Source organism: Sphaeramia orbicularis, chromosome 1 (assembly GCF_902148855.1).
Source record: "Sphaeramia orbicularis chromosome 1, fSphaOr1.1, whole genome shotgun sequence".
Lineage (NCBI taxonomy): Eukaryota > Metazoa > Chordata > Actinopteri > Kurtiformes > Apogonidae > Sphaeramia > Sphaeramia orbicularis.
Genome location: NC_043957.1, coordinates 59167356 through 59180840, shown reverse-complemented (window position 1 = coordinate 59180840; position 13485 = coordinate 59167356). Strand labels below are relative to the sequence as shown.

General features: G+C 42.2%; 1 protein-coding gene across 16 annotated transcripts in view; it reads left to right on the top strand.

Annotated features, from left to right (window-relative positions):
• Positions 1–9977, top strand: part of ctnnd1 (catenin (cadherin-associated protein), delta 1) — a 54584-nt gene extending 44607 nt beyond the window's left edge. For 7 of the 16 annotated variants that reach the window (XM_030143386.1, XM_030143359.1, XM_030143405.1 and 4 more), the window contains 7 exons: positions 1157–1307; positions 1390–1585; positions 4062–4258; positions 5030–5077; positions 5309–5391; positions 7551–7605; positions 9747–9853. In XM_030143386.1, coding sequence (XP_029999246.1) covers positions 1157–1307; positions 1390–1585; positions 4062–4258; positions 5030–5077; positions 5309–5391; positions 7551–7605; positions 9747–9805 — 789 coding nt within the window. In that variant the 3' untranslated portion in view covers positions 9806–9853. Of the gene's footprint in view, positions 1–1156; positions 1308–1389; positions 1586–4061; positions 4259–5029; positions 5078–5308; positions 5392–7550; positions 7646–9746 lie in introns of those variants that run through there. The other 9 variants (XM_030143296.1, XM_030143335.1, XM_030143319.1 and 6 more) reach the window with 9 other exon arrangements.
• Positions 9978–13485: the final 3508 nt, after the last annotated feature.

The following is a 13485-nucleotide window of genomic DNA, read 5'->3' as shown; positions in this document are numbered from 1 at the left end:
TGGTTCACATGCACACAAGAACGTGACAGTCAGATATTTAAAGAATCTATGACTCTGGAAGAAATGTGCATGTGCAACAACTGCATTTCAAAGAAAGCACAGAAGTGTAAATTGTGGATGAACAGTAGTGCAGTGTGTTTAGGGTATAGTTTGAATTTCCCCTTTGGGGGATCAATAAATAGGGCTGGGTAAAAAAATCGATTTAATCGATTTTGGATTGATTTCTTTTGAATTTTGCGTAATCGATTAATGGTGGAGGAGATCGATTTTTCAGGGCAGGACCGCGAGTAAGTGACCTGGAAACCGCCGACGCGGAAGCACGGCCGGCTCCATCTCGCGAGCCCCTCTTGGTCATGCTTGCGACGGTTCTGGCGCAGGAGGAATGCGGAGGAAGGGTGTGGAAAACCCCTCAGTGGGAGGAAGGGTGGGGAAAACCCCTCAGTGGGAGGTCCTCCCGGCCTCAAACTCGAACCCGTAGTGTGGAGGAACTGGCCGGTGGAGGCGGGTCGCAGAAGCCAGTCGTTCTAGAAATATTAACTTGGATCACCTGTGGCTGAGGGCGGAGTTAGAGGAATAGTAAAGTGGAAATCATGAAGCTCCGCCCACCCTCCCCCTCCAGTGAGTTTCTTGTACCAAGGGCCCAACATGATTCTGTTTCAGGGGGGCCAAACTGGTGTCAGTGCCCCAGGGTGATAGTAATGAGCCTTAAGGCTGGAAGCACCAGGTATAAAACAGAATAAAAATGAAGAAATTTGTTCTGATCCACTGTAGAAACATGGACATGTTTGTGTCTGTTCATTATTTCAGAGCAGATTCATCTGTTTACTGATGAAATGTCAGATTTATTTCCTTTCTAATTTCAATATTGATTCTGTGTTGCATGGCTGCAGTAGTCAAATAATCAAGTTACAACTCAAAGTTGTACTTTGGTATCACTGAATGAATCTGAATCAATTAATACTGAATCGAATTGAATCGAATCGCAATTAATCAATTCAGAACCTTATGAATCGAAATCAAATTGATTAAAGAAATTGGTCATGATACCCAGCCCTATCAATAAAACAAATCTTGGTCTATGTGTGTCACTTGCTGCACATTTGTATAAATGACAGATATTTGAGTCCACTAACGTCCTTCAAATATGTGTGTGCAGTACGGTCGCTACATCCGTGCCTTGCTGCGCCAGGAAAAGGGCCTCCCCATGATGACGGAGCTGCTGGCCCACGGCAACGACCGCGTAGTACGAGCCATGTCCGGAGCGCTCCGCAACTTGGCCATCGACGCACGCAACAGAGACCTGTTAGGTGAGACTCAGCTAACGAACCTGCAGTGTTGTTAGTGGTAACAGGACGTTTCAGTGTTTACCGGTTCTTTGGTGTTCCTCAGGTAAACATGCAGTGCCTCACCTGGTGGCCAATCTGCCTGGAGGTGGTCAGAGTCAGCCGGTCCGAGCACTGTCAGAGGAGACGGTGGTGTCTGTACTGAGCACGCTCCATGAGGTGTTAGGGTCCAGTCTGGAAGCAGCCAAGACTCTGAGGGCTTCACAGGGAATCGAGAGGCTGGTGCTCATCAACAAGGATGGGTAAGAGGGGGAGGGGATGTTGGCCACACACTAACCCTGACGGGTGGGGGGTGGTACCAGGCACTAGTTATGGATTGGATTGTAACAGTTGTGTTCGTACTCGTCTAAGACCTCAAGCTGCGGAATTTGGTCAAAAGGTTATAGTGTGAATATATGGAAAATAGGGCTGTGTATTGGCAAGAATCTGGTGATACGATACAAATCACAATACTAGGATCACGATACGATATATCATGATACTGTTAAAAAGACCATTTTTTTGTTTGTTTCCTCTTTTAAAATGATTATTTCCTTGAACAATTGAATTACACCAGAAATCTGCACAAATACTAAACACATTTTTATTTGATCACAACAGAATCTAATGCTATATCATAAAATGTTCCTGTGTTCAAACTGAAATTCTGTTTTACAGACATTACAGTTTAAGATCCTGTTCAAATGTTCATATTCTATTAGTTCAGAACTAACATCAGAATAGCATTTTTGTGCGATCCCAACAAAGGAACTAATATTATTTAATAAAAGAGTGTTAAATAATAATAAATTTAAAAAAAAAAAAAAAAAAAAAAAAAAATGAACTTCCACAATATCTGCATTTGAATAAATACCTAAAAATATCAATACAGTACTTTTAAATATTGATACAGTATCGTAAAATGAAATATCACGATATATTACTGAACTGATATTTTCTTACATCCCTAATGGAAAATATTGTGATTTTCGATGCTCATTTGTTTGGTTTTCAAAGAAGGTGCACAGATTACTGATCCTCTACATATGGACTTAGCATTAACAAAAACCTTTCATTCTGTGTTCCTTCAGTCTATCTGAATCCACAGTATCGTCGCCGTCTGAGTCATTTTTCAGGTTTTCCATTAAATAAATTTAGTTCTTAAACTGCTGCCAGTGACACAACCCACTCTGACGTAAATTCAAGTATTCATTTGTACAAATTAAGTCCCATTCAGACATGAATGGTAATCTATCCTGGTTGACTGAACGTGTCAGTGCTACATGAACCCCATAATAGCAGCAGATGAGTCATTACTCTGGCATCAGTTCAGCATCTCATCACCACTAATGCAGACAGCTGGGACCTTTACTTGACTGAGTCATTTCCAAAAGGTGGAATATTTTCATCTTTTTCACTCATGGGCAGTGTCGGGAATAATGGCGTTACTAACGCCGTTATTATTTTCCAGTAACAGGTAATCTAATGAATTACTATTTGAAACATTACAATGCTGTTACTGTCAGTGAAATGTGGTGCGTTACTATGCACTGATATCTAACAGCTGTTATCCATCCTGACTTGCTCAGACAGGCAGAGGTGTGACGTTCACGGACGAGTCGAGTCTTTTGAACGGCTCTTTTAAGTGATAAGAACCAATTCATTGCGAGCCGTTCTTCTATTTAAATCCCCCACGCTGCCTTCATGCTTCACCTGTGTGTCCATGAGTCTGAGTTGTCCACGCTGCCTTCACCTGAACGACTAATGACGTCTGTGAGTTTGAGTTGTCCACAGCACAGCCCATGCACTTGAACGCAGCTGTGTGCACAGCTAATTTAGGGGAGGAGTTATCAGTGAGCGTCCGACTGACTGGACTGAAGACACTGTATCAGGGAGGAACGGCTGAAAAAAAAAGAGATGTGGGATTAACTGGAGGAGCATCTTCTTCCTGTAAATGCAGATCCCCTTATGTGGTAGAAAAGCCTGGCCCTGGTGGACCCCAGCCTGGCCCTGGTGGACCCCAGCCTGGTCCTGGTGGACCCCAGCCTGGCCCTGGTGGACCCCAGACCGGCCCTGGTGGACCCCAGCCTCACCAAAGTCATGGTACAGAAGCTCTGTTTAGTGGGAACATCAGTTCCATCTGAATGAGTATTCTGTAAGACAGGACTAATACTATCAGACAGAAGTTGCCTCAAGATGCAAACATTCGATCACTTGTCTTCCTTAATTCAAATTTGCCAAAGGATCAGAAGGAGAGGCAGTAGAACCCACAAAGGATGACGCTGCTTTATTATTTCAGGGATGTCTTTAATTTTGTTCACACTCCAATAAATATGAAGTTAAATGCAGTACCTGTCTGCTGTTCTACTCTATGAAACTCACCTGTGAAACACACTCAAAATCAGTTTCCTTTTACATATTTGAAGGTTTTTCAAGAAAGTAATGCAATAATTACTTTCCCTGGTAACTAATTACAGTTCTGAAGGAGTAATTCCATTACTAATTCAATTGCTTTTTTGGGTAAGTAACTAGTAACTATAATTACTTTTTAAAGTAATTTGCCCAACACTGCTCATGGGTGAAAAACTTCCACAGAAGTGACATAATAGCGTTATGTGTGTGTGTGACATTAGTGGCTGTGAAACATTGTCCAGCTCATACATGTACATTTACAGGTGTTCTAGTTTTATATATTGTTTTGCGTGTGTTTGTTTTTGTCTCATCGGACGGGGTCATCAGTAACCGTTCAGACCGTGAGGTGCGTGGCGCTGGCCTGGTGCTGCAGACGGTCTGGGCCTATAAGGAGCTCCGGCGCACTTTGGAGAAGGATGGATGGAAGAAGACAGACTTCATGGTCAATCTAAACCCCCCCACCACCAACAACAACAGAGCCAATGGAGGATATGAGGACAGCACTCTGCCACTCATAGACAAAGGTCTGGAGTCCAAACCAACACCACCTGGCTGTGTGGACAACACTAGGAGCACTAGGATTTGAACGAGCCTTTGGCATACTGCGGGACCAGGACTGACCAGTTTAACTCTGTCCATGACTAAGCTTGTAACTCCATTTAGTCATATGTCAAATCAGTTTTCCACATTGAAATGAATTAAAATGTCATTCATCTGTTCTAGCTCCTTTAGTGGAAATAAGTGGAGATGATGTGTCTAGACTATCCAAACATATATATTTAACCTATGAGGGACATGATTTGAACCTGTGTGTAATTTATATCAGACTTCTACAACGTATATGTGATGGATGTAGACGTGTTCTGGATGACCTCTGCCAGATGGGGGGGGGGGGGGGGGGGGGGGGGGGAGAGAGGGAAGGAGACAGAGAAAAGGATGGACATATGGATGCACAAACTAAAGAAGGAGCTGAGAGGAGGAGGACAGACAGGAGGAGGAGCAGAGGGGAGGACAGACAGGAGGAGGTCATTCAGACAACCTTCCAGTACCTTGTGTAGTTTAAGGTCATTCCAGACACTGGATCACAGCTCTGACTCTGACCCGTCACACACTGAAGAACCTCAGCTGTGTTTGTAAATAGCAGCAGGTTTACAGCCGACATGTAGAAACACTTCCACTCCTACACACCTGTGTCTGTGGCACCACTGCTGATCTAATCCAGCCTCCGCAGGCAACAACAAACCTGTAGAAGAGCAGTCCGAAATAAACTGGTCCTGTTTGTGTGTGCTCCACAGGAGGCAAAGGAGACCGAGAAATGATTCCAATGAATGACTTAGGACCAGGTGAGTGTGGAAGTAGAAAATACACACACACACACACACACACCAAAGTTCTAACAGTTTTGGATTTTTCATTCTAGTTTAGTTTTATTTAGTTTTGACTTTTTTTCTCTGCTTCAGTTAATCTTAATTTGTTTTTAGAGCAGGTTTGCCAGTTTTTATGAGCTTTTGTTTTTTTCTAAATGCTTAGTTTTAGTGTTAATTATAAACCTTAATAATCTGTTCCCTCTCCAGATGCCTACTCCACACTGGACCAAAGGGGGAGGAGGAACACTCTGGAGAACACACTCGAACCTGCTGACAAAGATGCCGTTCAGGTAAACATGTGGAACACGAGCAGCGGCCTCAACACATGCACCTGCACCACTGCACCTGCACCAGTGTTCCCCAGACTCCTGTAGAAGTGGACCATCAAGGACCAGTGAAGGCTCCTCTGCATGGGTTATGTGTAGAATATTCAATATTAGTCAAGAGTAAATGTCTAATGGTAATGTCAGCGTGTAAATCTGCTGTAGACAACAGTAGGTTCAGACATGTTTGAGGGGTTGCACCTCTGCTTGGCTGTTCCAGTGACATCAGTGTGTACCCTCTATTTCAGAAGATGTCAGTGTTGAGTCTGTGCATCACTAAGCCTATTTGTTTTTGAACAATGGTTATAGAGGGTCTGCACATACGTCACTTCCCCCCCAGGCCCCGCCCCTCTCAGTCAGACTGTCTTAAACTAACCTGCTCAACATGACGGAGTATAGCAGTAAACACAGCCAGAGCAAAGGACCATGGGAAATCTGAAATTAAATGAAGGACAGTTGGACTGGACATGGATCTGTACCAGCTACCAAAGAACAAGTGGTCCATGAACACTGACATGTGGACACAAATGGAGGATCCAGACCTGATCCAGGGGGGAGGGGGTCAGCGCTATTTGGACCTGAAACTAATATACATGGTTTCATCAGGACTGACAACCAGGGTCCAAAACTAGGACCAGAACCAGCTGATCCAAAGGGTCCAAAACTAGGGCCCAGAACCAGCTGATCCAAAGGGTCCAAAACTAGGGCCCAGAACCAGCTGATCCAAAGGGTCCAAAACTAGGGCCCAGAACCAGCTGATCCAAAGGGTCCAAAACTAGGACCCAGAACCAGCTGATCCAAAGGGTCTATAACTAGGACCCAGAACCAGCTGATCCAAAGGTCATTTCCAGTCCAGCGTGGACTGACCCCAGTGAATATATGCATGATCTACTGGGACTGAGCAGATTTACTGAGTCTAGTTCAGATCCAGTCCTTTATCCAACACAGATACTACTGCTGTGGACCAGCAGGGCACCACTGCATTCTGGGAAATTAGCAGATTTACACCACCTGGTTTAAATTATGACATTGTTCTGGTAATATTATGGCTTTATTGTCGGAATATGACGACTTTAATCTCATAATCGAATGACATTTTTGTTAAATTGAATTTTTTTATAACTACGACTTTATTCTCAGAGCATTGTGATTCTTTTTGTATTCGACTTTATTCTCATAAAATTACAGGTTTTATCTCTATATTTTCTGACTTTCTTCTGGTAGTGCCCAGTGTTTTTCTTTTCTTCTGTGGTCCTAATAATCCGTCGTAGCTTTATTCTCCAGTTCCTCCGTATTTGTAAAACTAGGTTGGCCTCAGTTTCAGTTAGTTTACTAATCATGTAGGAGCACAAGGTTCACAATCACAAAATGAGACAAAAGCCATGAAAGATCTGATCATGAAACCAAGAGCTGCACTAAGAAGGAACGTTAGCCAAAACAACAGGTCATTTCAGGTCTGACTGGACCCAAAAATACAGCAGAAATGAATGTTAGCTGACACCAAACAGGACCCACAGATCTAGGTTTGGTTTCCTGGATTTGTGGATCCATCTCCTTCTGTTTTCTTTGTCTTTCGGTGTCTGTAAAACAATAGCTCCCACTGCTTTAAGAACCTGAAAATACAATCAACAAACAACAGCTCTGCCCCATTTTGGATTCAATATTGTTCTTCAGTTTAGACAGGATTGAAGCCAGCGCTGTCACTCATCTCCCTCTTTCTGACACTCAGTGGGCGGAACCACAGTGACTTCCACTAGTGCTGACGTCATGTGCAGACCCTCTATTGGTGTTAAACCGACACCTCCAGACGTCCTGTTGTGTTTCAGGTTCACAGACCAATCAGCTCGCATCCAGCACAAAACAATCTGTTAGCGTATGAATGGCCACACCCACAGACAGCATGTTGATGCATGTCTGTTAAAAGCTTCTTCTTTCCTCTGAAACATGAGCTAACACTAAACTAACTCTTCTTTGTCCTCTCCTTTCTGTCGGATGTCTTCTATTCTCTCTCCTCTGTCACTTTTGTCCTCCTTTTCCCTCTTCATCTTTCTTTTGTCACCCCCCGTGTCTGGTTTCTCTTTCTCACTTCCACACACTTTTGTCTTTTTGTCTCTTATCTCTCCCAGGGAGGGATGTATGGGGAGAGACAGGCCTCTCTGCCTCTAATGGATTCTTACGATGGTTAGGCTCCGCCCACTGTAACGCAGCATGTCAGTGCATGGTATGTGTGTCTGTCCACCCACTGCATGGCCTCACACCCACTACCTGTTCATTTTCACGTGTCTGAAGCTTCCATTGGACTGTTTGGACTGTTTTATTGCTCCCTCTGCTGGTAAAAAAAAAAAAAAAGTGTAGTGTTTTTTGTTCTGAGATGTGATTTGATTTGAAATTTGCAGTTTGTGTAATTGTGTCTTAAATCTGGTGCCTTTTTGTTGTGTATGTTGTACTGTTGAAAAGCCCAAACCAGGAGTCATGTTGAGTGTGTGTTTTCCTGTTCAGACCTGACGTTAACCTGTGACCTCGCTGACCTCGATCAGATTCAAAGTGGACACGTTCTCCATCTGGATGCACCAAATAACCGAAGAATCCAGAACCTCAAACATTTCATTTTAGGGTTAACAGGCTGACTCTGTGGTCTGTCACTCAGGCTGTTGACCATTGGCCGGGTTAGGGTTAGGGTTGGTCTGGATAAGGGACGTAACGGTATGAAAATTTCATATCACCGATATTGTGACTAAAATGATCACTGTTATCATTATTATCACGGTATTGTTGAAACTGTGCTCAGAATGTTCAAAAAGTACTAATATACACACTGAAATAATTTAACCAAGTTGTATTTTGAAAAAACAAACAAAAAAAAAAACCCAAATACAATAATAGGCACAATGTACTTTCTGTTGCAGAAACATTTGAATATTAACATGTAAACATCAAACATATAAATGTGCATTAAAGATGAAACCTTATAGCCATTGTTTGACCATTTCCCAGATCAAGTTTGTGTTGAAAGTGTGGTAATCAAACACGGTTATCATAATAATTAGAATTTAAACGGTAATACTAACTGTCAGGAATTTTACCGCGGTTTATTGTTATACCAGTAATCGTTCCATCCCTCGTCTGGATATTCCCGTGGTTTCACTGATTCTCTTCTGTGACGTGTTCGTGATGATTGGATGTTGAAGGGTGTAAAACAGGGCTCTCAAACTCTACTGACCTGGGGGTCGCTGGAGGTCCAGTCTGGGTGGGGCTGGGCCGCATTAAGTATTCCACAAAAAAGGGTTTCTTTACTTTACTCGCAACTAGTAACATGCATTTTTTGATGAACTCGCCTTCTTTGAATGGATGTCCGGCCCTAGCTGTCATCTCACTCACCACGTAGCTGCTTCGACTACTGTTTCATTCTTCTCACTTGTTTTCGTGAATAAGTCTTGTTGCCTCAATAGACTTTTTTTTTTCAGATTGGCGACCCGGTTCTTTCACTCATCTCCCTGGTATTTTGTAAACTCCTCAGCATGTCTAGTTGAGTAATGACATCAGACGTTGTATTCCTAATACATCGCAAATTTCTCTGTGCATATCAGACGCGTAGGCGTGTCCCTGTGCTCCACAAACAAATATTCCGTCTCCCACTTTTTCTCAAATTGCCTATACTTGGTGCCAACCTTTCTCTTCATGGCATGTTTTGAGAGAGACACAACTGGAACTGGGTGAAGGCAGATATTTTCCATCCACTTGGTGTCACTCCAGAATATGTTTCAACCAAGTGACTAATGTTCATACTTCCTCAAGTACTTCGCAGTGGGCTAGGTTGACAACTGTTGACAACAGATGCCGCCGGAAGCTGTCAGGAGACTATGGTAGCTCATGAGTGATTAAAATAAATAAAATAAAAGCGTGGCAACACTCAGCAAAAAGGTACGTTTGAGAACTGTGTGTGGGCCGCACGAACACTAAACTTTGATGTCAAGTAGGGGGCCACAAAATATCATCCTGTGGGTTTGAGACTGAGTTCAAGACCCCTGGTGTAAAATATCTACGTGAGTTTCTACTGGATTTGGTGAAGTGTGGATTTTCTGTTTCCTCACTGTTCAGGTGTGCAGAACTATAGTCGTACCTGTGTCATACATTTGCGAATACTGACCCGTTAGGGTTAGGGGTCAGAGACAGTGGACGTATGTGTCCTGAGTGCATTGGAGTTGGTCACCTCTGATGGGGTCAAACAGGACTCAGGTTAATACCAGGTCTGAACCAGGACTGGATCAGGTCTGGACCAGGTCTAACCCTAACCCTGCTCCGTTTCATCCACTTTCGTGCAGAAAAACTGATTGTGTGCATCAGCAGACGCCCCCCTCCTCCTACCTACTGCCCATGCTGAACTGACCCTGGAGGACCACTACGAGGAGGACCACTACAAGGAGGACCACAATGAGGAGGACCACTACGAGGAGGACCACTACGAGGAGGACGTCTACACCACCAATGACACTCGACTCCATTTGCACATTCACTCTGCTCCTGCTCCTTCTAGTCTCCCTCTGCTCCATTCATTCCTTCTTTGCAGCCGACAAACAGAAAACAGACCTATCTCTACACTCCCTGGACATCTAGACAACTGGACATCTGGACAACTGGACATGACACTGAGACGCCACTTCATCCAGTTTCATTGCCCAACCTTCTCCAGCCCTCTGATTCCATGCTCTGCACCTGCACCTGCGTCTGCAGCTGCACCTGCATCTGCACCTGCGTCTGCGTTTGCACCTGCAGCTGTGTCTGCACCTGCACCTACTTGGACTCTCAAACTGACCGATCATCGACTTTGGCTTCAGCTGAGCGTTTGTAATTCCTACAGGCTGAAGAACAGATGAAGACGAATTCACAGAAACTGGAATCAGAACACGATGGTTTGGGTGAAATTTGACTTAAATGACTCTTCCAGAAATGGAGGAAATGTGTTGGGTTTTTTTTTTGTTTTTTCTCCTCACTTCCTCTGATGGTTACGTTCTACAACAACATATGGACCTGATGTTTATGGGTGTGATCAGATTATGTGTAAAGCTTCTGCTTCTGTTTTTGGTTGTGGTCGTTTCCGTTCTGGCTTTTGCGTTGTACCACAGTTCATGTCCATGTGCCAAAGGTCAAAGGTCACTGCTCCTGCTGTGATCCGAACCAACGCCAATACTGAAGTGAACCATCAGTTGTGCTCACATTCACTCCTTCCGCCGGCGTCGCTCGTCTGCTTCGTTTTTTTGGAGCAGGTTTGCGTCGTCCCCCTGGTGCATGGCAGATGCTTCCTTTTCTAAATTCGACTGTGATCCAGTTTAAAGGGTAAAAGATGCGCAGCTGCCACATGACGGTCCGCCTCTTCTGTTTCTACTGTGGTTTATTTCTGTTCAGTCTGAGCCCCTTTAACTTCAGAACCCTGGGACAGATCTGTAACGTGTGATCTGGTGGGTGCATTAGTTTATCTGCAGGCCATTTGGGAAATGAATGTGTACGACTGTCTAACAGTGTGTGTGTGTGTGTGTGTGTGTGGGGGGGGGGGGGGTCCAGCTGGAACAACTCATTCTTTTATTTTTTTTATTATTATTTTTTTTTTATTTTATTATTATTATTTTTTTTTGTAATGCCTCATTCTAACACAAGGCTGTCAAACTCAGTTCAGTTCAGCTCCACATTCATCCCAGTATGATCTGCAGTGGGCCAAACCAGTAAAATTACACCAGTGAAAAAAGTAAAATTACATTAGGATAATGTTTACATCTACAAAGTTTCCTTAAAAATCTGAATAACATGAACAACTTGAAATGTCTTAAGAAAAACAAGTGCAGTTTTAACAATATTCTGCCTCAGTTTATCATTTACACATGTGCATTACAACTTACACTACAATTACAAATACACAAAACATTTAGTATCAGGCAGAATATTGGTAAAATTGCTTTTACTTCTCTTAAGACATTTCAGGTTATTCACATTTTTTGCTAAAGGATAGTTTATTAATGTAAACATTTTCATGTAATTTTACTTTTTTTTTTTTTACTAAAACAAAGATAAAATCTGCAGTTTTCATTATTTATGGGTTATTGTGGTGATAATATTATAGTGGTTTGACCCAATTGAGATTTAATTGTTCTGTATGTGGAACCTGAATTAAAATGATTTACACCATTGATTGTTCAAATCTTCAGTGTAATTCATCCCAGGGGTCAGATCAGATCCTATGGCGGGCCGGATTTGGCCCCCGGGCCGCATGTTTGACACCTGTGTTCTACCGGCTGTGGCCCCTCCCATAGACAGGACCTGTTCAAGCCCTGGGTTTAATAGAGAACCCATATATGGACACTGTTTTCTGTAGGATAACAGATGTGTGAGGTCTTTAACCCTGTAAAACAAACCTACGTTGTCCTCTTCTAACTTTAAACCTTTGTAAAATTACCCATCAGCCCCTTCTGCTGATGCCCTTCTCTGACGCCTCATTCTTTTTTTTTTAATTTAATTTAATTTAATTTTATTATTCTTATTCATTTATTTTAATTTTTTCTTTTTCTTTTTTTTTATTCTTTTTTTTTTTTTAATTTATTTATTTTTTCATTTTATTTAATTTTATTATATTTTGTTTTTTTTGGAACGCCTCATTCTACCGGCTGTGGCCCCTCCCATAGACAGGATCTGTTCAAGCCCTGGGTTTATTAGAGAACCCATATATGGACACTGTTTTCTGCAGGATAACAGATGTGTGAGGTCTTTAACCCAGTAAAACAAACCTACGTTGTCCTTTTCTAACTTTAAGCCTTTGTAAAATTACCCATCAGCCCCCTCTGCTGATGCCCTTCTCTGTGCTGAACACTGCTGCGTATTCACAGTGCAGACGTAGATGTAAATACTGACTGAGTGGATTTACAGGAGGGTGTACCGCTGGTTTTCCACGCCAATCCAAACACTACAGAGTGGCCTTTAAGAGTGGACGGACGGACGGACAGACGGATGAAAGAAAAGCAGGACAGGAGTGAAGAGGAGGGGCTTCATACAACAGGAGGCACAGACCACAATTTACTACGAGTACAAATGGAGAAAAAAAATAAAAGCACATTTAACTATATATACAAGAGGATATTTGTTAAATTTAATGGTTTTATGTATTTCTTTTTTTTTTTATACTGATTTGGGTTTAATTGGTTTTTTGGGTGCTCTGGGTGAACGCATATGCAATCAGTTTGTGTTTTAATTGAACATTCAGTTGATGTCTTAAACACGAAGCAGTTGAGGAAACAAAGCGATGTGGTGCCGTGAACACGTACTGGAACACTAATGGAAATAAACCAATCTGATTGTGGACTTATTCCTTAATCTTTATGCCTTGGCTCTCAAAGTTGCACATCCTCATTTATGAATGAATTATGTAACTAGCAATACTGTTTTTAATAAAGAAAAACCAGAAAGTGTTTTTTTTTCCAAACCTTGGTTTTATTTTGGTTCCTCTAAATAAAAAACTGTGGTGGCCCAGAGGTTCAACAGCCCAAAAAATTATCCACTATAAGAAAAAAAGAGAAGAGCCCAAAAAATTATCCACTATAAGAAAAAAAGAGAAGAGCCCAAAAAATTATCCACTATAAGAAAAAAAGAGAAGAGCCCAAAAAATTATCCACTATAAGAAAAAAAAACATCATCCACCTTTCCAGTCAAGGGGGCGCTGTTTACCTGAAAGGTCTCTTACTTTAAATTAAGGCCACCACAAAAAATAAAAGCATAGGCTGAAAATTTTTAAGGCCTTCAGCTAATGTGGCTAATGCTAAGGAAGTAACCCACCGGAAGTGGAGGTCAGTGCACTAAAAATAAATTATTTCAAAAATATATAGTGGATAATTTTTTGGACTGTTCTCTTTTTTTTTCTTATAGTGGAAAATTTTTTGGACTCTTCTCTTTTTTTCTTATAGTGGATAATTTTTTGGACTGTTTTTTTCTTATAGTGGAACCTTTTTTGGACTCTTCTCTTTTTTTGTTATAGTGGATAGTTTTTTGGGCCGTTCTCTTTTTTTTCTTATAGTGTATAAT